Source organism: Schistocerca nitens, chromosome 8 (genome assembly GCF_023898315.1).
Source record: "Schistocerca nitens isolate TAMUIC-IGC-003100 chromosome 8, iqSchNite1.1, whole genome shotgun sequence".
Lineage (NCBI taxonomy): Eukaryota > Metazoa > Arthropoda > Insecta > Orthoptera > Acrididae > Schistocerca > Schistocerca nitens.
Window position 1 is genome coordinate 21,838,056 of NC_064621.1, and position 26,453 is coordinate 21,864,508.

At 40.2% G+C, this 26,453-nt stretch overlaps 1 protein-coding gene across 1 annotated transcript in view; it reads left to right on the plus strand.

Annotated features, from left to right (window-relative positions):
* The window catches only part of LOC126199081 (growth arrest-specific protein 2-like), a gene marked incomplete at its 5' end in the record, with an annotated part of 263,695 nt that overhangs the window by 193,784 nt on the left and 43,458 nt on the right, over positions 1-26,453 (plus strand). The window contains 2 exons of the mRNA XM_049935818.1: positions 3,635-3,776; positions 13,616-13,832. Of these exons, the coding sequence (XP_049791775.1) occupies positions 3,635-3,776; positions 13,616-13,832 (359 nt within the window). The remainder of the gene's footprint in view (positions 1-3,634; positions 3,777-13,615; positions 13,833-26,453) is intronic.

Consider the following 26,453-nt stretch of genomic DNA (forward strand, 5'->3'; position numbering starts at 1 on the left):
GACGCGAAATTTAACCGACAGGAAGAGGATGCTGTGATATGCAAATGATTAGCTTTTGAGATCATTCACACAAGGTAGGCGCTGGTGGCGACACCTACAACGTGCTGAGATGAGGAAAGTTTCCAACCGATTTCTCATACACAAACAGCAGTTGACCGGCGTTGCCTGGTGAAACGTTGTTGTGATGCCTCGTGTAAGGAGGAGAAATGCGTACCATCACGTTTCCGACTTTGATAAAGGTAGGATTGTAACCTAATTGCGGTTTATCGTATCGCGACATTGCTGCTCGCGTTGGTCGAGATCCAATGACTGTTAGCAGAATATGGAATCGGTGGATCCAGGAGGGTAATACGAAACGCAGTGCTGGATCCCAACGGCCTCGTATCACTAGCAGTCGAGATGACAGGCATCTTATCTGCATGGCTGTAACGGGTCGTGCAGCCACGTCTCGATCCCTGAGTCAACAGATGGGGACGTTTGCAAGACAACAATCATCTGCACGAACAGTTCGACGACGTTTGCAGCAGCATGGACTATCAGCTCGAAGACCATGGCTGCGGTGACCCTTGACGCTGCATCAGAGACAGGAGCACCTGCGATGGTGTTCTCAATGACGAACCTGGGTGCACGAATGGCAAAACGTCATTTTTTCGGATGAATCCAGGTTCTGTTTACACCATTATGATGGTCACATCCGTGTTTGGCGACATAGCAGTGAACGCACGTTGGAAGAGTGTATTCGTCGTCGTCATACTGGCGTATCAGCCGGCGTGATGGTATGGTTACACGTCTCGCTCACCTCTTGTTCGCAATGACGGCACTTTGAACAGTGGACGTTACATTTCAGATGTGTTACAACCCGTGGCTCTACCCTTCATTCGATCCCTGCGAAACCCTACATTTCAGCAGGATAACGCACGAGCGCATGTTGCAGGTCCTGTACAGAAAATGTTCGGCTGCTGCCCTGGCCAGCACATTCTCCAGATCTCTCACCAGCTGAAAACGTCTGGTCAATGGTGGCCGAGCAACTGGCTCGCCACAATACGCCAGTCACTACTCTTGATGAACTGTTGTACCGTGTTGAAGCTGCATGGGCAGCTGTACCTGTACACGCCATCCAAGCTCTGTTTGACTCAATGCCCAGGCCTATCAAGGCCGTTATTACGGCCAGAGGTGGTTGTTCTGAGTACTGATTTCTCAGGATCTATGCACCCAAATTGCATGAAAATGTAATCACATGTAAGTTCTAGTATAATATATGTATCCAATGAATACCCGTTAATCATCAGCATTTCTTCTTGGTGTAGCAATTTTAATGGCCAGTAGTGTATTAAGACATACAATAGGATCCACAAGAGATTTTTCTGGCCAGGTTTATTGAGGAGTGTCCATCACTATGTGTCGCATGTCAAGGGTGTCAGAGGATAAAGGTAGTTCCTCAGAAACAACCTGGCCAACTCATACTAATTCCACCAGCCGAAACGCCTTTCCAGCGTGTTGGGATTGACCTCCTCGGACGATTTCCAACGTCTGCTAGTGGTAATAGATGGATTATTGTTTGCACTGATTATCTGACACGCTATGCCATTACAAAAGCCGTGGAAACAGCCGAAGCATTCAAGGTAGGCAAATTCATCATGGCAGACATTGTATAAAACACGGTGACGCAAGGTCGTTAATTTCAATCGAATCTTGTGACAGAGATAAACCGTCGGTGCAACATTACTCATCACATGATGACTGCCTACCATCCACAAACTAACGTTCTTACCGAACGCCTTAATAAGACGTTGGTACGATATTAGACTGTTGCATGGAGGGTCATGAGTTCAAAACTCACCTGAACTCTAAAATTTTAATTTCTATATTCGGTTCGGGTACATTCTAGAAGTAGCTACAAATGTCTAGAATCATTGTGCTGGGATGTTCTGTAACTGTATATATACTGTATGTGTTCTGGCCGGAGGCAGTTCGCTCGTTAAGTGAAGTTAGTGTTCGTCATTCGTCTACTTATACCTTCTTCTACGTGACAATATTGTTCCACATGACTCCAGAGATTTATGTCCCCACAGAGCCTCCAACCCCCCCCCTCCCTCCCCCCTCCCCCTCCCCCTCCCCCACCACCATAGTGCAGAGATGTGATGTCACTAAGGTGATGCAGATAACACATGCGAATGCTGCATGACGACGTAGTCTGTGTCGGGTAGTTCACTTTTATGTCCAGGAAAATCACTTGAATCTATGTTGTTTTGTCTGTAAAGTGACAAACAATTGGAAATGGTTTGAGGATCATTTAGCAGGAGCCAGTATTGACCAACTATGATGGAACTCTGGTCGGTGTCCGTATAGTTCTGCAAAACAGAGAGACTGTTAAATGCATGTAGATTCACTGGCACTAAAGAAGTGTCCACAGGAATAAGTGTCATTACTTCCCACATAGAAGCTCAGAACACTGTGTACTGGCAAATGGGGTGTTTGTCCAGAATAACATTTGTTGTCGTAGCAGAATTTCTAGGCAAATAGTCACCAAGCACCACTACAGTGCTGCCACTGCTAAGGTCACACCAAGAATAGAACACATGCTGTTGGCAAGTTTGGTGTGAAGTGGCACGATCTGGCATGGTAGACATGGAAACAATGGTAGCATTGTCATCGGTTCACTACACGCTACCGAATCAGACACTTTGCCCAAGTTCTGGAAAAATTGTATCACACCGAGACAAAAAAAGTTCATGGAATTCACTGGTGTTGACAAAGAGTTGAGACAGGCATCCTTCAGAGCAGGAAATGGTTGAGCTGGAGGTAGCTGCAGCAATGTAGGACAACAGACTGGCAAGGGAGATTTTATAAACGTGGCAAGATTGAAATTTCAGGGTCATCATTGTAGGAGGTATGGTGCTCAGTAATAGTTACATATAATAATACCTAACAGGTTGTACAAATCCACACAAAAATATTTTATTGTCCTACAAGGTACAAAGCATGTTGTCACAAATGTCAATCGGAGCAGACTAACTGCAGGTCCAGAGAGGTTAGTTGAGCAGCAATATTGTTCCAGGCAACTCCACAGAGTTACATCCCCACAAACCTTATTCACCTTCATGTGTCAAGAATAACAGTTGTAATCTCCTTTGAATTTCATACTTGTCTGATAACTTTTCTCATGACAAATGGGTGTGGGAGTGAACATTTGTAAACAAACCACATCATTATAGCTGACTCAGGTAAAGCTCCTACTGATGATGGAAAGAATGAATAAAACTATTGGCAATGTTCTTCAAGTGATTGATTCACTGTTCTTTCTTTGTTTCCCTTCTATTTGTACTGAGTGTCTTCTGGACATCTCCTGATCTGTTCCTGATTCACTAGACCTCCTCCATCATTTCACATCATCTCTCTTCCACAGTGAGATAAAAAAAGTTAGAACATTTGATAACAAAACTCTTATGGTGATGAGTATTTCTGTTGGTCGTGCAACAAAGTGTATGCTATCAGGAGAATATAGCTGTTTTATAAGCTTTGATTAAGGCCCAAGATGTTTTTATTTTCTTGTTTGTAAAAAGTGATTTATGTCTAAGTCTGAAGAGCTACCTATTTATACCAGATGTCCACTGAAGTTTTATTTGATACACAGCAGGTACCTGTGATCCGTGGACGCTGCTGGGACAATGCTGCGCGACGCAGCTTCTTCTCTCGGGACAACATGGAGAATTTCATCCAATTCTGCCGTAGACTTGGTGTCCATGAGAATCTCATCTTTGAGAGTGATGATCTTGGTAGGTGAAATGATAATGATGTAAGAGCATGTATGTGTTCCTGTGGAATTCAAGTTTTGTGCTATAAAGACTCAGGACATTGTAAGTTATGATGGGTTCTTGAAGAGTCAACAGCCAACGAAGGATTTGAGTTTGAGGAATGTGGGTTAGTCATTTGTTTCTAATATTATTCCCTTCACAGTTTGTTTTCCCTGATGCAACACCATGGCATTTAGTCCAGTTGTGACGGATGATGCCCTTGACAGTGCTTAGCATATCCTTGAAGTAATCCAGTCGGTCTCATTCTTTTCCTTCTTCACTTCTACCACCTCTCCTTCTAAGGCTTCCAGAACTTAAATATATTCATATTCCATTCTTTTGATACAAATGATTAGTATGTGATGCATCATTATCTGCACTTAAACAACATAAACATATACTTCTGGAATACACATGAAATTCACCAATACTTTAATGTAGCATACCACATTAACATTTCATGAGAGGAAACCATTCCATTGCTACAGTAACATGAACAGACTGACAAATAGCAGCAGAAAATCATTTACATTTGTCATACACAGAAAGCACCTTAATCTTTCCCTATGAGAACTGTCTGGAATTTCAAGTAATGGAAACTCCTAGTTGCTACTCACTGTACAGATGATAAATAGAGCTGCAGACAGGCACAACAAAAAGACTTACACATTAGATTTTGGCCATAGCTTTCTTCAGAGAAGGAAACACTCTCTCTCTCTCTCTCTCTCTCTCTCTCTCTCTCTCTTCAAGCAATGCCATGTCCAGCAGCTTGGACTGGAATTGTTGTTTGGGCTGCTGGAAATGGTGGTCACAGGTACACACGAGGTGAGCTTGCTTGTCTGAATATATATATATATATATATATATATATATATATATATATATATATATATATAGAGGGAAACATTCCACGTAGGAAAATATACCCGTTCTTTTTTCCCCCTAAGGTAAGTCTTTCCGCTCCCAGGATTGGAATGACTCCTTACCCTCTCCCTTAAAACCCACATCCTTTCGTCTTTCCCTCTCCTTCCCTCTTTCCTGATGAGGCAACAGTTTGTTGCGAAAGCTTGAATTTTGTGTGTTTGTTTGTGTTAGTTTGTGTGCCTATCGACCTGCCAGCGCTTCGTTTGGTAAGTCACATCATCTTTCAACGTGGGAAAAATATATATAAAAACAAAGATGATGTGACTTACTAAACGAAAGCGCTGGCACGTCGATAGACACACAAACAAACACAAACATACACACAAAATTCAAGCTTTCGCAACAAACTGTTGCATCAGGAAAGAGGGAAGGAGATGAGGCAACAGTTTGTTGCGAAAGCTTGAATTTTGTGTGTATGTTTGTGTTTGTTTGTGTGTCTATCGACGTGCCAGCGCTTTCGTTTGGTAAGTCACATCATCTAACACGAAAACTTACCACATGGAAATTCCCCAGCGGAAAGCAAGAACTACAAATCAACCACGTAATAGTCCAGAAAGACTCACAAAAAGAAATTTTGAACATAGACACCCGTAAAGGCTACTTCGACTCAGACCACCACCTACTACAGATCAGGATTCGCCTTTTGCCCAAGAAAAAGCTCCAGAAGAACAAAATTGTTAGACCAGATCCAGAATAGGTTACTTTAAACCAGACACAAATATTACACAAAATTAAAATGGAGAAAACGACACTCTGGACACAACTTTCACGAAGAATCCGAGAGGCCATGAAACCAGCAAAAGCACCACGCACACGGAAACACCGTTGGTGGAACCACACATGTGACCAAGCTATTGACCAACGAATCAGTGCATGGAAAAAATTTAGTAGCCATAAATCCCAAGAGAATTGGATGAACTTCTTGAAAACACAGAAGCAATCAAGCAAAATTATTCGCAGTGAAAAACGACAGTATGACAAACGGCGACTGACAGAGATCGAATCAGACTTCATGAAGAACAATACAAGAAACTTCTACAGAACGTTCAGAGGAAATATGACTGGATATCAACCACCCAACTTGTGCTTCAGAAGGCTGGATGGAACCCTAGAAACCAATACCAAAAACAATTGTGACATTCTGGCAAAGTACTTTGAAAAACTGCTCAACACGGACCCCCCTATGGAAGGAATAATGACAGAAACGAGCACATACAATCCAGATAGTGAACCTCCAACTCTAGAAGAAGTTAAAGAAATAATTAAGTCACTCAAGAATCGTAGAGCACCGGGAGAAGATGGCATCATCGCAGAAATCTGGAAGTTACAAGACCCAGAACTCACCAAAAACATCCACAGGATCTTGGAAGACATCTGGAAGACCATGAAAATTCCTGACGACTGGAAAACTGCCCTGATACACTCACTACACAAAAAAGGTGACAAGACTGACCCGAACAACTACAGAGGAATATCCCTACTACCGGTCACATACAAGATCCTCTCTAAAGCTTTACCGAACGGACTAGAATGCCAGACCGACCACTTGATTGGGGAATACCAAGCAGGCTTCCGTAAAGGGCGGTCTTGTGCAGAACAAATTTGGAACCTGAAAATGATTTTACAACACAAACAGAACCTGATCATTACCTTTGTTGACTTCAAAAAGGCATACGACTCTATCGACCGGAAAACTCTCTTCAAAATTCTAGCAGAATACAAAGTAGACAACAGAACACGGGCTATCATAGACCAAACTTTAACCAACATGACCTCCAAAGTAAAGTTATGTGGGGAACTATCAGAACCCTTTGAAATTCGCACAGGTGTCCGACAAGGCGATGGCCTCTCACCTCTCCTTTTCAATCTGGTGTCAGATAAGGTCATAAAAGAATGGGAAACATCACAACAGGGGATAACCTTAGGAAACCTACAGATTAAATGCCTGGCTTTTGCAGACGATTTGGCGATTGTCACGAAAGGTATAAAGGAAACAAAAGACGCTATTGAAAAACTGCAAGAAATCGCTTCCAAAACTGGACTACAGATCTCTTACGAAAAGACACAGTTTATGAGCACAAAGAAACTCTCATCTCTGAACACAAAGTACGGCACGATTTACAAAACGGCAAACTTCAAATACCTCGGTGAAACACTACAAATGAGTGGACATAACAGAGACTCAAACGAAGAAAGAAAGACTAAACTGGACAAGGCATACAAAGTGGTGTGGAATCATTACAACAAGAAGTCTATCTCACAAAAAGCCAAATTACGCCATTACGACACGGTGGTGCTCCCCGAGGCACTGTATGCAGCAGAGACCACACTAATCCTAGGGCATACAAGTATCAGACAATTAGAAAAAGTAGAACGGAAAATACTTAGGAAAATATTTGGCGCAACTAACAACAATGGAATATGGATCAAGAAACCTACAGAGGAACTGTACAAACATATGGAGACAATCACAGAAAAGATTAGAAAACGCAGACTACAATTCTATGGACACCTATACAGAATGCCATCACACAGGCTGACCAAACAGATCTTTGACTGGGTAACCACTATAAACAACAAATGGGTGGCAGGGAGTAGAAAACGACCTGAACCAACTCAACATAACAGCAGACACAATAAACGACAGAATAAAATTCAGAAACATCATTAAGAAAAGTAAACTACATGAGATACAATGTGACAAATGAACAGGCATAAAATGGACCGAAGAACACAAGCAAGATCACAACCAGAAGATGAAAGAAATATGGGCAACCAAAAAGGCAATCAAGATGAAACCGAAGACACAAAGCCAACAAAAAGCATGGACAGAGGACCGGAAACAGAAACACAGCGAGCGAATGAGGGAAGTTTGGGCAGCAAGGAAGGCAGCAAAAGGAACTGGCCATGTAGTTTAGTCCAAATGCGCTCTTTAAGGGCAAAACACCAATAATATATATATATATATATATAAAACAAAGATGATGTGACTTACCAAATGAAAGTGCTGGCAGGTCGACAGACACACAAACGAACACAAACATACACACAAAATTCAAGCTTTCGCAACAAACTGTTGCCTCATCAGGAAAGAGGGAAGGAGAGGGAAAGACGAAAGGATGTGGGTTTTAAGGGAGAGGGTAAGGAGTCATTCCAATCCCGGGAGCGGAAAGACTTACCTTGGGGGAAAAAAGGACAGGTATACACTCGCACACACACACATATCCATCCACACATATACAGACACAAGCAGACATATTTAAAGTTATATATATATGTTTTGCGAAAGCTTGAATTTCGTGTGTATGTTTGTGTTTGTTTGTGTGTCTATCGACCTGCCAGCACTTTCGTTCGGTAAGTCACATCATCTTTATATACCAAATGGGAAAGCGCTGGTAGATAGGCACAATAAAAAATACACAAACACACACACAAAATTTCAAGCTTTCGCAACCGGGGGGTTGCTTCGTCAGCAAAGAGGGAAGGAGAGGGAAAGATGAAAGGATGTGGGTTTTAAGGGAGAGGGTAAGGAGTCATTCCAATCCCGGGAGCGGAAAGACTTACCTTAGGGGGAAAAAAGGACAGGTATACACTCGCACACACACACATATCCATCCACACATATACAGACACAAGCAGACATATTTGGTCTTTAAATATGTCTGCTTGTATCTGTATATGTGTGGATGGATATGTGTGTGTGTGCGAGTGTATACCTGTCCTTTTTTCCCCCTAAGGTAAGTCTTTCTGCTCCCGGGATTCGAATGACTCCTTACCCTCTCCCTTAAAACCCACATCCTTCCATCTTTCCCTCTCCTTCCCTCTTTTCTGACGAAGCAACCGAGGGTTGCGAAAGCTCAAAATTTAGGGTGTGTGTTTGTGTGTTTTTTATTGTGCCTATCTACCAGCACTTTCCCGTTTGGTAAGTCATGGAATCTCTGTTTTTAATATATTTTTCCCATGTGGAATGTTTCTTTATATATATATATATATATATATATATATATATATATATATATATATATATAGAGAGAGAGAGAGAGAGAGAGAGAGAGAGAGAGAGAGGGAAACATTCCACGTGGGAAAAATATATCTAAAAACAAAGATGATGTGACTTACCGAACGAAAGTGCTGGCAGGTCGATAAACACACAAACACACGATAGACACGCAAGCTTGAATTTCGTGTGTATGTTTGCATTTATTTGTGTGTCTATTGACCTGCCGGCACTTTGATTCGGTAAGTCACATGATCTTTGTTTTTAGATATACACACACACACACACACACACACACACACACACACACACACACACACACACACACATATATATATATATATATATATATAAACAAAGATGATGTGACTTACCGAACGAAAGTGCTGGCAGGTCGATAGACACACAAACAAACACAAACATACACACAAAATTCAAGCTTTCGCAACAAACGGTTGCTTCATCAGGAAAAAGGGAAGGAGAGGGAAAGACGAAAGGATGTGGGTTTTAAGGGAGAGGGTAAGGAGTCATTCCAATCCCGGGAGCGGAAAGACTTACCTTAGGGGGAAAAAAAGGACGGGTAAACACTCGCGCACACACACACATATCCATCCACACATATACAGACACTGTCTTTAAATATGTCTGCTTGTGTCTGTATTTATTTATTTATTTATTTATTTATTTATTCATCCTGTGGATCACATATTGTACAAAGTACACATGATATAGGACAAGTCATTTTTCTTAACAAATATGTAGTTTGGAGAAAAAAAAAAAAAAGGCAATGGACTGCCATTTTAAAAAAATGTACACAAAATTGTTCATTGATGAATATAGTAACTTCACATACAGAGAATACAAACAATTTACATGGGGAACTAAGAAACATGTAGGCAATGTAGTGCTACTTTAAATTTACACAAATAATCACTGAGATTACAGAATAGTGAAAATGTCAACTGGAAACACAACAGAAGGACAATGTCATTTAAAAACTACATTAAACATGAAATTAACATTGAGATTTCACAGACAATTAAGTTTTAATACTAATAGAATGTGTACTTGTACATTCAAAAGCGAGTTGAAAAATTTTGGGAAGTGAAACTGAAACATAGTTGTGTATAGTAGAAATTAGGTTATTATTTTGCCTACAGAATGTTTTACTCTAATCACAGTATTTTACAAAGGAACTTTATAATTTTTCATTTCCAGGAATTCTTGTACTGAATAGAAACAGTGCTTTGTCAGAAATGCCTTTAGTTTATTTTTAAATATTGGATCTGGAGCAGTTTTTATTTGTTCTGGAATTTTATTGTGTAATACGACACCCAGATGCGTTATATATTTTTGGTATGATGATGTCCTTGAAAAAAATTGATGGATATTAGATTGCCCTCTGGTATAATGAGCGTGTATATCATTGTTTCGGATTAATTTGCCTGTTCTTGAGATGTATTCCCTGGTGAATAGGATTGTTTCTTGAATGAATAGGGATGGGATGCTTAGAACATTAAGTTTTATAAATTGACATTTACAGGATTCCAGCTTTTTGAGGCCACAGATTATCCTCAGTGCTCTTTTTTGTAGTTTAAATATATTTGTGCTGTGAGTTGAATTTCCCCAAAAGATGATTCCATAGCGGAGCAATGAGTGGAACTGCGCATGGTATGCTTGCATTAGTGTGGATTTACTTGTAGTAGATTTTAGTATTCTTAGTCCATAGCACAATGATGAGAGTTTCTTTGATAAGTTGTTTATATGTGTGTCCCATTTTAAATTTTGTTGGACCCATAGACCCAAAAATTTTGTTGCATTTACATTTTCAATTTTATCGTTATTTAACTTTACTTGGATAGTTTTTTGACTGGATGTGGGAATTAGGTGGAAGTTGATACATACAGTTTTCCCACTATTAACAATTAGGCCATTTTTGTTAAACCACTCAGAAAGTTTTTCCATAGAGTTATCAGATATTGTCTGAAGGGATTCAGGGTTAGATCCAGTCAACACTATGCTTGTATCATCAGCAAACAGGATAGTTTTTTGTGGGCTCATACGTTCAACAAGATCATCTATGTAAATGAGGAAAAGTAATGGCCCTAGAACAGAACCCTGGGGAACACCATATCTTATTGTTCTTTCCTCCGAGAGGAAAACTGTGTTATTTATTTTATTCTGTACATTAATATCGTATTGAAGTGATACCTTCTGTCTGCGGTTTTGTAGGTAAGAGCATAGCCACTTGTGAGCCACACCTCTTATTCCTCTTCTTTCCAATTTAGCAAGCAGTATTTTATGATCTAGTACGTCAAAGGCTTTAGAGAGATCTAAGAAGATACCTGCAGCTATATTATGTTGGTCAATTGATTTCAGTATGTGGTCCAACAGTTCAAAAATTGCTGTCTGGGTGGATAAAGATTTACTAAAACCATGTTGTTGAATGTTGATTGGTGCGTGGTTTTTTATGAAATTTATAAGTCTGTCATAAAAAAGTTTTTCCAGGATTTTTGAAAAGATGCTTAATATGGATAATGGTCTATAATTGGATACTAAATCAGGGGAGCCTTTCTTTAGTAATGGTGAGACTTTAGCTATTTTGAGAGCATCTGGAAAAATGCCAGTTTTTAATGATTGGTTGTAGATGGTTGATAATGGCTTTACTATATGGGGAGCACACACCTTTAATATGAGGTCAGGTACTTCATCATAGCCACTAGAGATTTTATTGCGTAACAATTTTATTATGTTCATAATTTCATCAGGGTTTGTTTCATAAACAAACATTGTAGCATTAGTGCTGTTTGACGTATTGGTGGAATTGAAGAACGATACCTTGCAGTTTGCCTGAATGAGATCTTCTGCTAGTGAGGTGAAATATTCATTGAACTTGTTTACAACTGTGTATGGATCTGTGACCTTAGAGTCATTAAGTGTTAGAGAAATGTTTTCCTTTTTAGGTGTTGAACTACAAGTTTCTTTTTTAATAACTTTCCACATAGCTTTCATTTTGTTTGAAGAGTTTCTTATGAAATTGTCATTCCATAAAAGTTTTGCCTGTCTAATCACTCTAAGATAAGTTTTTTTGTAGGTTTTACAATAGTCAGAAAATTCTTCAGTGACTATGTATTTTTTGGAGCAATATTGGAGAAATCTGTTTCTCTCACTAGAAATTTTGATTCCTTTTGTTATCCACGACTTTCTATTTTGATTGCTTGAAGTTTTTGTTTCAAAAGGAAATGCTGTATTAAAGTAATAAAGGAAGGTGTTATGGAAGCTTAAGAACATATTATCAACGGTTGTTTGCATGTAAACACTGTCCCAATTTTCCTTAGCTAATAGGAAGTTAAAAATCCTAATATTGCCATCTGAAAAGTTTCTTCTTTGAAATACTTTTTTGGGGCTGATTTTACTATTTTCCATGTCAATGCTCAGTAGCTGAGCATCATGGTCACTGTATCCCATGCTCAGTACTTCGCCAGTGAATTTGTAACCAGTATCAGTTATGAAGATCTGATCAATTATTGAATCAGTATGCTCTGTTGATCTTGTTGGAGAGTGTATTGTGGGGATCATATTAAAGAATTTGGTCATGTTTAACAAATCAAGTTTAGCATTACTGTTTTTTGATAAATCAATGTTAAAATTGCCACAAAGTATTATTCTCGTATTTAATGAGCTGACACTATTCAGCAGAACTTCTAATTTGGTCATAAAATTTGGAATATTACTACTTGGTGCTCTGTATACATTTATAATTATATAGTTTAGTTCAGGCAGCTTAACCATAGAAACCTCAAATTCCTTATCTTCAGATAATGCAATCTGTTCATTTAGGCCTACCTCACTGAATTTTATCTGGTCCTTTACAAATATAGCAGTACCACCATGTGTGGAGAAATTCCTACAATAGAAGCTTGTTAATGAGTACCTTGGAATAGAGGTTGACTGAATTTCTTCTTTAGACAGCCAGTGTTCGGTAATACATATTACATCTGGATTTATTTGAGACTGAAGTAACACTTCCAGCATTTGAATCTTATTTCTGAATATGTGTGGATGGATATGTGTGTGTGTGCGAGTGTTTACCCGTCCTTTTTTTCCCCCTAAGGTAAGTCTTTCCGCTCCCGGGATTGGAATGACTCCTTACCCTCTCCCTTAAAACCCCACATCCTTTCGTCTTTCCCTCTCCTTCCCTCTTTCCTGATGAGGCAACAGTTTGTTGCGAAAGCTTGAATTTTGTGTGTATGTTTGTGTTTGTTTGTGTGTCTATCGACGTGCTAGTGCTTTCGTTTGGTACGTCACATCATCTTTGTTTTATATATATATATATTCAGACATACGTGTGTGTGTGTGTGTATATTATTTCCTTTTCTGAAGAAGACTTTGGCTGAAAGCTAATGTGTAAATGTCTTTTAGTTGTGCCTATCTGCAACTCGTCCTGTCATCTTTGAGTAGCAATCTATCTTTTCTTTATATTGTTGGAATTCAGGTAGATATTTTACCTACATACAAAGAGTAAGTTTCTGTAAGTGTTTGGTTTGAACACCATAGTGATGTACTAGGCATGGTCCTATCAGAAATGATACAACCTGGTCTTTCTCCAGCCTTTGAAATGAATTATTCATCCAGCTATTGGAAGACCAACAGCTTAATGTGTACTCTGGTGCAGTGTGGCTTTTGTTCACAATCACAAACAACTTCCAAAGGTGAAAAAAGTGATACATAATTAAAGAAAATTTCTAGGTCTGGATGAGGGATTGATATCAAAACCTATGGAATTCTTATCTGGCACTTACTTAGCTATCATTCTCTTGTCTGCTGTGCCCTATCTTTCCTCATGCAGCACTCTGTGTACTTAGAGGGAAACTAACATGTGGGTACCTCGACATTCTAGTACTGCACAACCAGCCCCGCAGTGTCGTCCTGTGCCTGCTGGAAGTGTCACGGCTGGCAGCTAGGCTGGGGGTGGAGCCAGCAGGTCTCGTGCAGTTGGAACGCGAGATTGCTGAAGAGGAGCAGCGAGAGCGAGACGACTCGCTATTATCCTGGCAGTTCCGTGCCTCGCCGGCACTCACTCCACGTGCGTCACCTGACAAGATGCGACATAGCAGGTGGTGTTTCTTTTTTGTAGTTTTCTGATGAAGATTTTCATTATGTATGCTGCATATAGTTACATAACATTGAGTGATTTTGTGACAGTGCAGATTCTAAAATGTAGTTGCTGTAATTCTGCAAGACACACTTTCACTCATCTCAGTAGGAATCACGAATTCCACTGCCTGACCTAGGGCAGCCACGAAAAGTTGTGACAAACTGTGTAAAACTATAACTGCATCACATGTGTGCCTAGACTATATATTATTTTCTTTGAAATAGTTGAATGTATGTTCTACATCTCGGAATTAGTTTTCTACTACTTGAAATAAGTACTGAAAACAGTAAATGAAGTATGTTATCAGAACTATCCAAGTCATAAGACTGGTCCTAAGTGTGTACTTTAACTACAACTACTAGTCTGTGGTGCACTGTTCATCTGTTTAAGTTCCGCTGTAACTGTCTGTGCAGCATTCACACTAGTTATATCAAACACAAAACCTTCTGTTGCTTAATCTCAGTACAGTTACACTTGCCAAAAATACTACACTGTTCATTAGTTAGTTTCTAAGTGATTTCTGTGAAATATGACGTGAAGTTATGGCATTTTGTAAGAAATGCCTGTTTCACTTCCTCAAAATAACTTATACGAACAGTCATCCAAATAAGACATCACAAACATTTTCACTTTTGACTATCCACCACTTCTCTGTTCTCATCAAAATGCATTTTAGCAACTTTCTAATGAAATCACTGGAGTCCCTGCATACACAACACTATGCACTAGTGCCTAGATTGCGACTCCCAATATGTTTGGCTGTGGCAGATGTCTCCTGCCTCCACAATGTGTGAGAGCTCTCTTCTCTGGTTGGCTGATTCCAGTTATAGCCAGTGAGAATTGTACATGTTGTCACATACACTGAAGAGCCAAAGAAAATGGTACACCTGCCTAATATTGTGTCGGGTCCCTGCGAGCACAGAGAAGTACTTAATGACATAATGCATTGTCACAATAGTGTCTGGAGCTTAACCCAGGACAGTTAAGATCCTGCCATTCCTAAAATGGTGGAGAGGGGTCATTTTGGACCTGCATAAAATGTTTTCATATTTGACTTAAACAAGTATTTCCTTACAGTGTATGTTAATTGCTACCATTTTCTATGTTAATCCATAGCATATATAAAAGAATTCCAATCCCAAAGAAAGCAGGCGTTGACAGATGTGAAAATTACCGAACTATCAGTTTAATAAGTCACGGCTGCAAAATACTAAAGCGAATTCTGTACAGACGAATGGAAAAACTGGTAGAAGCCGACCTTGGGGAAGATCAGTTTGGATTCCGTAGAAATATGGGAACACGTGAGGCAATACTGACCCTACGACTTATCTTAGAAGCTAGATTAAGAAAATGCAAACCTACGTTTCTAGTATTTGTAGACTTGGAGAAAGCTTTTGACAATGTTGACTGGAATACTCTCTTTCAAATTCGAAAGTGGCAGGGGTAAAATACAGGGAGCGAAAGGCTATTTACAATTTGTATAGAAACCAGATGGCAGTTATAAGAGTTGAGGGACATGATAGGGAAGCAGTGGTTGGGAAGGGAGTGAGACAGGGTTGTAGCCTCTCCCCGATGTTATTCAATCTGTATATTGAGCAAGCAGTAAAGGAAACAAAAGAAAAATTTGGAGTAGGTATTAAAATCCATGGAGAAGAAATAAAAACTTTAAGATTCGCCGATGACATTGTAATTCTGTCAGAGACAGCAAAGGACTTGGAAGAGCAGTTGAACGGAATGGACAGTGTCTTGAAGGGAGGATATAAGATGAACATCAACAAAAGCAAAACGAGGCTAATGAAATGTAGTCGAATTAAGTCAGGCGATGCTGAGGGAATTAGATTAGGAAATGAGACACTTTAAGTAGTAAAGGAGTTTTGCTATTTGGGGAGCAAAGTAACTGATGATGGTCGAAGTAGAGAGGATATAAAATGTAGACTGGCAATGGCAAGGAATGCGTTTCTGAAGAAGAGAAATTTGTTAACATAGAGTATAGATTTAAATGTCAGGAAGTCGTTTCTGAAAGTATTTGTAGCCATGTATGGAAGTGAAACATGGATGATAAATAGTTTGGACAAGAAGAGAATAGAAGCCTTTGAAATGTGGTGCTACAGAAGAATGCTGAAAATTAGATGGGTAGATGACATAACTAATGAGGAAGTATTGAATAGGATTGGGGAGAAGAGGAGTTTGTGGCACAACTTGACAAGAAGAAGGGATCATTTGGTAGGACATGTTCTGAGGCATCAAGGGATCACCAATTTAGTATTGGAGGGCAGTGTGGAGGTTAAAAATCGTAGAGGGACCAAGAGATGAATACACTAAACAGATTCAGAAGGATGTAGGCTGCAGTACGTATTGGGAGATGAAGAAGCTTGCACAGCATAGAGTTGCATGGAGAGCTGCATCAAACCAGTCTCAGGACTGAAGACCACAACAACAACAACCTTCTTGCAAGTTATAACAGTAGTAAATGAATGTGATAATTAATAAATTACCTATTTATTTCAACAAAAAACATCTTACCAATTTACCATTGCTCATGCCAATAAATTTTCTAAAACAATAGACTTTTATACAGTAACTATTTGTAGAACCTTTGAGTCACATTTTGTGTATATGGTGCACATTATACTCACAAGTGTTCTACACATGGCTTTGTTTCCTTTATACTCAACTCACTGGAATCTGCTTGACACACTTATCACAGGTGATTTATGTTAGTCACTGGTCTTGCACTTCATCTGCTTTTTAGGTAATATTGATCCTGTATCCTCTTCTCTTGTCCTTCTCTATTGTTCTTTTGTTTCCTTGAGTTTGTTCACCAGTTGAAATATGAACTTCTTCCTCTACAGTTTCTTGCTACTTAAAATTATGCAGATACCAATGTATTTATTGCTGCCATCTTAAAGATATTGTAAAAGATATGCATTGTACCTTTGCAGTACATTTGTGGACTATCTTCTCAACTATATCCACCCTGTACTTTGTTAATTATAGAATCTTACATCTTCAGGTTTCTTCTTTCCTTCTTTGCTTATTGCTACTTCAGCATGCAGTGTACTCAGAAGAATTACATTTTTATTCTTCTTTTCTTGGTATACAGTCATGGTACAGTGTCTATTGCCAGGCTGGCACAGGATGTTGATGGAGTGTATTTCAACTTTTTGCTTCTTTAGCTCATGAGGGATTTTATGACTAATATTGTTCACTGTATCAACTAACGAAGTTTCCTTTTCTTGGAATTTCTTAGCAAGTTCAAGAGATTTGAAGATGTTGTGTGCAACCATGTTTCTTCCTTGATTTAGAAATGGCTCCATGAGATATATAACAGTGTACTCTCCAAACAGTTACTTTTCTCTATGCATGTCCTCTACTTGAGATGGCGGAAAGCATTACATATATACTTCGTTGCTACGAGGGCAGTTTTAAAAGTTCTCAGAATCACCACAAGAGTCAGTGCTAGCTAGCGCAACGAGTTGTTCACATGATATTCATTGGACTGTTGCCTGTAAACACATGCCACATCAGTGCTCTCGGAAGAGAGCTGTGGCGGTGATGTGGCTCCGTTGTTGATCCCGTGTAGTGATTTGTGAAGATGGAAAAAAATTGAGATTCGAGCAGTGATTAAGTACTTCATAAAGAAAGGTATGAAAGCAAAGGACATTCATGCCAATTTCCAGAATACACTGGGGACTCTGATCCTTCATATTCAACTGTTGCCAAGTGGAAAAATGAATTTAAATTTGGTCAGGAGAGCTTAGATGATGATCTGTGAAGTGGACGGTCAAGATGTGTCACTACTCCAGAAATCATTTAAAAGTGCACAAAATGGTCATGGAGGATCACCAATCGGAAGTGCGTGAAATTTTGCTTGCCAGATGTCATCTGAAAGTGTATTATCACATTTTAACTGATGAATTAGAAATGAAATAGTTATCTGCAAGATGGATGCCTCGACTGTTGATGCTGGATCAGAAACGCATGAGAATGGAAATATCGGAACAGTGTTTGGCCCATTTTAGTAGAAACGAACAAGATTTTTTGCTCCGGTTTGTGACCACAGATGAAACTTGGGTGCACTACTGTATCCCAGAGACACAGCAACAGTCAAAGCAGTGGAAACATGCTGATTCTTCACCAATAAAGAAAGCAAAGACAATTCCTTTGGCGGGAAAGGTCATGGCATCAGTGTTATGGGATGCAAAGGGGATTGTGTTTGTAGATAATCTCCCCATTGGGCAAACAATTACTGGAGAATACTATGCTAACCTCCTGGACAAATTGCAACAAAAGATACGCAAAAAAGGCCAAGTTTAGCAAGGAAGAATGTCATCTTCCATCAAGACAATGTGCGCCCATATACGTGCTATCGTCATTGCAAAATTACAGGAACTAAGGTATGAATTGTTGCAACACCCACCTTATTCACGTGATATGGCTCTATCAGACTTCATCCCTTCCCAAAACTGAAAATTTTTCTTTGTGGACAAAGATTCACTTCAAACGAAGAACTGATAGCCAGAGTTGACACCTAATTTGCTGGCCTGGAGGAAACTCATTTTTGAGATGGGATCAAGGCATTGGAACATCACTGGACCAAGTGCATTAATCTACAAGGTGACTACACTGAAATAAAAAGTTTCAGTGATGTAAGTACTTTTTTTCTATTTCGTTCCGAGAACTTTTCAAACAACCCTTGTACATTGGCAGCAATCCTGAATTTGAGACTATGTCTACAGTTATATTTTCTCCAGGGGTAACTGTCCTCGAATTTCAGATACAAAAGTAAATGTGTTGGCTGATAGATGTTCATCTTGGGTTGATTCTTCCTTGAAATGGAGAAAGCTGAGAAGTTCCTGAAACCTGTCCCTTGGCTTAACCTCCCTGATGAAAGTAAGCCTCCAGAAAGTGACCAGACAAGTCCACAGACAAACATTAAGTACAAATGACACCCCAGGCATTTATGATGGCTGTCAATTTTTCCTGTTCCTTATGTGACACAGTCCAATAATTGTTTCTTGGTACTTTTTGAGCAGCTGCTTCTTTGTATTTCTTCATTAGACATAGTGTTGCTTTATCAAAAATAAGACAGAAAACACAGTTGACAGAGTTGTCTACTTATTGGCAAGCAAAAGTTGTGGGACCTCCTCTCTCCTTTAAATCGTTCACGTCTGACATTCTTCCAGAAGATAAAAAATTGGCAGTTTCCCACACAGTTCCATCCATAGTGACCATCTTTTCAGAAATGTTCGAATGGGATGGCTGTGATGGATGAGGTGAAGGCTGACATGGATCAGCATCTGAGTCCTCGTCTACTAATCCCTCCTCATTCACAAGCTCTTCATCTTGTCTATGGTACAGTATCCTCATCTTCATCAGTGAAGTCGATCTCCGATTCAGTGTCAGAAAGTAAGAGACATAATATTTCTTCATCAGAAAGTCCACACTGACGAGATGTCTTCAAAAATGTCTTTCATGGACAAAGAATATTATCTGAATGACACAATATAAACTGTGTCAGACTGAAAATGCATGTGCAAATACACAATAATGACCAGCAGCAATTATTTTGCATGATAGCTGATTGCTGCTACTCCATTGTTGCATTATTTACAGATATTCAGAAGAGAAATTACAGCAATGTCAAATGGATGTTTTGACTGTTTCTAGGTGTATCAAATGAAATATCCAAGAAACTATAAATATTTTGTAAATTCTATTACATCACCATAAGGAGGAGAAAAAATTCAAATTAGTCATATGATTTCATGAACAGAATAAAAAAACTGGATGTCACATTGAAGAAAAATATATGGCAGGGGTCATGTTGACTCCTTCTGCCATTCTAGTGTCGGTACTTTCTAAAGGCATCACCATTAGCCCAAAGTTCAAACAAACTGGAATTATAAAGGACCTTCTTCCCTTTACACATTCTTTGCAGTAACAGTCCACAAGGACATGGTACCTTGATGTTGAAGACTGACCAACATGAAGCATCACCAAACAAAATTTATAAATATTTCTTTGTGACTCATGAATAATCACACTTGTTTTACAACTGTTGAGAAAAATAAAGAACCTAAGTTTAGATGTGATTCAAGAGCAGCTCTATTTAATCTATCATACTGTCAACGAAATGAGGTGAGTTGAGGTTATTTTCTTCACTACTGGCAAAGATAACATCTCTGCATCAGTTACTTTGGCACAAGATGCAATGCTAACATTTTAATATTGATTTTGTTCTCATTCATTCACGCACACGTGGTGCCTTGTTAATCCTACCATAAAGAAGAACACTCAAGGCTGTGGGACAAGTCAAGTTACGTATTAACAGGGGGAAGCAGCCACTTGAGGTACCTTATGTAAAGTGAACTGAAAACAGCATTAGACTTACGAGAAATTTAAAACCATGATTCCAAATATTGTGATAAACTGTAGGAGTGGCTAATGATGTTTCCCTTTATTATGATTTCGAATCTCTGCATTTTCTGATTTTCAATTTCCTGCCTGATGCTTATTAGCAACCTGTTACAGACTGTTGCACTAGCATATAAAACTCTTATTCTAAACCCTAGATGGAGAGGCACGGGCTATATGTAAATAATTTTTATTTTTAAGTAAAATAAGGGAAAGGCAACCACTCACCTATAGCAGACTGATGTGTGGTGCATACTTTTATTTGTAATATTGTGGCTGTGAATTTTACAGTTAATCCTAAATTCATTCTCGTAAATAAACACAAATACCACTAGAGCAAAAGCCAGAGCTCAAAAGCTAGTGAATGCTCTTTCCTGTTACATATGTGTATGCACCACACATCACTCTGTATAGATGAATGGTTACCTTTCCTGTATTTCACATATTGTTAAATCCAGGAATTTCTATTATACATTTCCAAATTGACTCCTTTGTTGTATGTAAATCTGCAGGCTTTCATGGCCATTGTCACTGAAGTTAACATCTTCTGGGTTATTAGGCCAAATTGGAATTATAAAGCACCTCCTTTCCTGTTCTCGTTCTTTGCAGTAACAAACATTTCTTCGCCACGCACCTTATTGGAAATAGTCAACCAAAACCCCACATAGAACCTTGATCCAACCTCCCTCCAACAGCGACCCTCCTCCCCTTCCACCTAGTCATCCTCTGGTAATCTTTCAAGACACTGCTGACTTCCTTTGCTGCCTTTTCATAGTTCCTGTCCTGTTACCACAAGACTCCTTGTTGGTCAAATGGATGTGATGCCCTTGTATGACACCAACATCCCCCATGGCACTACCTTTCCCAGTGTCCTCCAGATACAAAACCCACCAATTCTTTCCTAATCCTCCTGGCCAACCACATCCTGACCCACAATTACTTTGCTCTGCCATCAAGTACTCACGTGGCACCAGCCTGTGCCAACTTACTGACGGGCTACCTGGAGGAATCCTTCCTTTTGAGTCAACACTTAAAACCCCTTGTCTGGTTCAGATTCATTGATGACATTTTCATTATCTTACTTCACGGCAAGAACAACTTTTGCTCTTTCCTCAACAACCTCAACATCTACTCTCAAATCTGCTTCACCTGGTCTCAACTCAACAAGGCACCTTCTTAGATGTCGATTTCCACATCTTAGATCACTCCATAAATACATCTGTTCATATCAAGGGCACCAACCACCAATAGTACTTTGTCTCTGACAGTTGTCACCTATTCCACATAACCACGTCAGCAGTGGAAAGCAGAACCTGTCGAAATATACCATTAACCTTGCCAAAGACTTTATTGACAGAAAACATACAATCCAGCTCATGCGTAATCAAATCTCCTGTACTGCATCCTCTGACAGCGTTAGACCTGTTAGCCAACCACCAAACAACTCTCCTCTGATCACCTATTATCACCGTAGCCTCTAAAAGCTCAACCACATCCTTCACCAGTGCTTCGACTACCTATTGTCATGCCCTGAGACGAGGGATATCGCACCCATAATCCTACCCCATTTCGCAAAGTAGTGTTCTGCCACCCATCCAATCTACAGAGTATCCTTGTCCCTATGTATTCCAATCTTGCTCCCAACACAGTACCCCATAGGTCATTCCCTTGTGGATGACACACGTACAAGACCTGTCCCCTATTCGCATTAATGTGTCTACCACATCTGTTCGATGTCAATGTGCAATATCCACTCACAGATGTCAGCACTAGCAGTGGATGGTATATAAAGTGTTTTGGGGAGGCTTGGATAACAGTGTAGTAGTTGTCATAATAGCGAACAGAGTAATTTATTTTGTCTCCAAAAGGGCATGATCACTGGCTTCCAGCCACAGGTGGAAGCATTTCTGAAAGACTAGTCTGTAAACTGTTCACATGCTGCAGTGTTTAAAGTATACCATGCAAGGCAAAATAAACTGTAGAGCAACTGATCACCCAGATAAACCAAGGGGCTACCAACAGTGTTTCCTCAATGACCATTCGGTGAACATTACTGTGTATGGGCATTCACAGCAGACACCAAGTGTCTGGTGCCTGGGTCATGCACCCATGCTGAATGCTGTTCATCAGTGACAAAAGCTGGACTGAGTGGCAACAGGTGGCCTCTTCATATGAATCGTGCTTTATGCCCCATTAGACAGATGGCTGCGGACATGTACTATCATACCTCTGAAAGCATGAGTGGTGACAGGTGGCCTTTTCAGATGAATCATGCTTTATGCCCCATTGGACAGACAGCTGTGGGCACTTACTGTCAAATGTCTGAAAGTGAACACCCTGCAGCAGTTATGGTACGGGGAATGTTTTTGTGTGATCCCCTGTGTGTATCACCATTTGGGAAGGCACGGTGGAACAACACAGGTATGTATCTGTCTTTGGGGACAAAGCCCACCCTTAAACACAGTTTGTGTTTCCTTGGCATGATGGCATCTACTAGCAGGACAATGCAATGTGTGACACAACTCACAGTGTACATGTGTTGTTCAGAGAGCAACAGGACGAATTTGCCGAACTCTCCTGGCCACTGAAATCCCCAGATTTAAACACAGTCGAGACCATGGGATGACCTTGATCGGCCTGTTCGTGCCGTGGTACCTCAATGAGAAATGTAGTGCATCTGGCCACAATACTGGAGTCCGCGTGGCTCCCCATCCCTGTCAGTACCTTCCAGATCCTCAGTGACTCTCTTCCTGCACATCTCACAGTGGTCTGCACTGCAAAAGGTAGTTATTCATGCCATTGACAGGTGATCAAATTTATGCGACTGGACGACGTCTTTCAGTTATGCTGCACACCATAACGCAAGTACTTTAATAGCTGCTTCACTACATACATCATTTAGATACTCCCTCCCAGCACTAGTTTCTCTGAACTATACAGGTGGGAAATGTCTCTGCATCAAACACTGCACAATCCTGCTGGCCTAAACATCCACTAACCTGTTCCCCACTACCTCACCTTACCTTTTCACTTTTTACCTCTGTTGTCATCCACAGCACTCCATCACTGTCCAGATTGTGTACTGCCTTCTTCCACCATTTCTTTCTCTCTCTCTCTCTCTCTCTCTCTCTTTCTTTCCTTCCCCGTCCCTCCCCCTCCCCCCTTTCTTTCTATCTCCCTCTCTTCCCTCCTCCACCTTCCCACCCCTCTTCATTTCCCTCCTCACTCTCTCCACCTTCCTCTATCTCCCTCCTTCCCTCTTTCTACACATTTTATATGCTACATCCTCTCAATATTTTTGTGCAGTCACCGAGTCAGCCACTCCTGCCTCTCACTAACCTGCTACCCCATCCTTCCCTTGTGCATCCTTCCCAATCATCTCCCCACATCAGTCAGCCTAGGCAACTGCTCTCAGTAATTAATAATCAATAATAAGTGATGCCGCAGCTGCGGTGGACACGTTTTGGTGTCTGTGTGATTGTGTATGTGAATGTGTGCATTTTCAACTAGAAAAAGAGCCAGAGCTCGAATGTTAGTTAATACTGATTTCTGTTATGCGTGTATTTGCACACCACATTAGTCTGCTATAGGTGAATGGTTGCCTTGTCCTTATTTTACATATTGTTCCATCCAGAAATTTTTATGATAGCTTTAGAAATACTATTGTTTATATGGTTGCTAAAGAGGCTTGTGAAAGTTGTTGTTGACTTTCATAATATCCTTGCTCAACACTTACACGGAATAAGTACTTTTTTGATCTCAGCTGTGTTGTCTCAGAAGATCATGTCATAGGACAACATTGAGAGAAAGTATAGAAAGCGGTGGTTGGTGGTTGGTGATGGTGGTTAGTATTTAACGTCCCGTCGACTACGAGGTCATTAGAGACGGAGCGCAAGCTCGGGTTAGGGAAGGATTGAGAAGGAAATCGGCCGTGCCCTTTCAAAGGAACCATCCCGGCATTTGCCTGAAACGATTTAGGGAAATCACGGAAAACCTAAATCAGGATGGCTGGAGACGGGATTGAACCGTCGTCCTCCCGAATGCGAGTCCAGTGTGCTACCACTGCGCCACCTCGCTCGGTATATAGAAAGCATGCTAGGAATCACATATCCATGACAACAGAGTGAAAGAGATTTGTAAGTGCAAAGTGAGAAGAACTATAGTCTTTAGTTAAATTATCAATGTGCTGGTGCTACATTGCTTTATTTATTATCTGTCTTGATGGCAATGGACTTCACACATGGGACTTCCTCTAATGTATGCCCATTGACCTCTACTTCTGTTAGCAGTTGTGAGCCTTGAAAATGAAAAGGCAAATAGGGGTGGTTTCTAGTGAATTTACCCCACCACATTCATGTAAGTTATTCAAGCAGAGAAAATGTATTTCCAGTGCACATGTGAAATCTGTTGAATGATCACTGAAATGAAGGAGTAAGTGTTTAGCAAGGTAAGTTATACTTCAGCATCCTACTGACTTCTGTGTCATTAGAGATGAAACACTAAATTGGTAAGACACATTTGGTGAATGAAATTTGTCATTATCTTTCTGGAGGAATCATACACAGTGATATAGGGAAGCCACAGAAAACCTTATCAAGATTTGAAATCCACTCTTCCTTAATAAAATTTCATTGCATAGTATTAAACTTCACCAGCTCACACCCTATGATATACATCATACAATGGCATGCAAAACTTAAGGACAAAAGTAACTTTGGCATGATGTGTCACTGCCAAGTAACGTGTCTCAATGAAACTTGAGTCACACATAGAAAGAAGGTAACCGAAAGAAATATACAGTGAGATGAACAGTAATGACATCTCTACTTGAAGACAATAATTACACTGACATCACTGCAATCCATGATGGTCCACTGGGCATTACAAAAGATGACACATGCTTCTAAACAGGGCATGTGATCACCATGCTCCCATGTTGCAATACGTCTCCCTAAGGTGCTGCCATAGCTGGTCAATTGGATTTATGTCAGTGGAATGGGCAGACCAGCCCAATCGCCAAATATCCTCCTGTTCCAAGAGCTGCTCCACCAGTGCTGCTCAATGCGGTTGGACAATGTCATCCCTAAAAATGAAATTGGGACCAAATCCACCCCTCAAAAGACACACATGGGAAATGATTACAGTGTCAGATTAACGTTGTCCAGTGAGAGTACCATTTTCAAAGATATGTATACCAACACGTCCCTTCAACATTATACCTCCCCACATCAACACCTGGACAATCAAAATGATGACCTTCAACAGTGGTGGACATACCCTCATATGGCAGGAGGTGGGAACACGTAATGCCCTCAGGAGCACTGTCAAACATGACGGTTTTGGTGGTCCGGGTGTTGCAGTGTGGGGAGGCATAATGTTGCATGGGTGCACTGATCTCCAAATCTTTGAACACTGTACACTCACTATTCAACGTTATTGTGACACTGTACTCCTTTCCCATGTTCATCTTTTCAGGGGTGCGCATTTGGCTCTGATTTCAGTTGTGTGGATGACAATGCACGACCACATCAAACAGTGCAGGTGAAGCAGCTCTTGGAATGAGAAGTTATTTGGAAAATGGACTGACCTGCCAGTTCCCCCAACTTAAATATCACTGACTACACGTGGGATGTGTTGGGGAAACGTATTTTCCACACGCATCAACTACCACCCGACAGCTGTCAGTCACTCTCATGGAGGTACAGAATGCCCTATCACAAGAATTTGTGACAAACTATGTGGCCAGCATGAGAGCATGTTACAGACCAAACTTTGCCTTCCATGTGGATCACACATCCACCTTCTATAATGTCTAGGGGACCAACATGAACCATGATGTCTGTTAGTTTTATTGGCTATTTCTTTCACTTGCCTTCTGTGCTTTACTGCAACAGTTCTTTCTATGTGTTCCAAGTTTCATCAAGCTATGTGACTTGGCAGGCAAACAACATCATGAAAAAGTTACTTTCGCCTTCAAGTTTTGCACACCAGTGTGGTACGTAAGAAATGTAATCTGTTATTTTTAATTTTCCATTTGTACTCACTGTTGAAATATTTGTTGCAAAATGCTATTAGAATAGCCGAAACACACATTTTAATTAAAACACCTAATTCAGCTGGAAAACTACAAGGGGCGTTCAATAAGTAATGCAACGCATTTTTT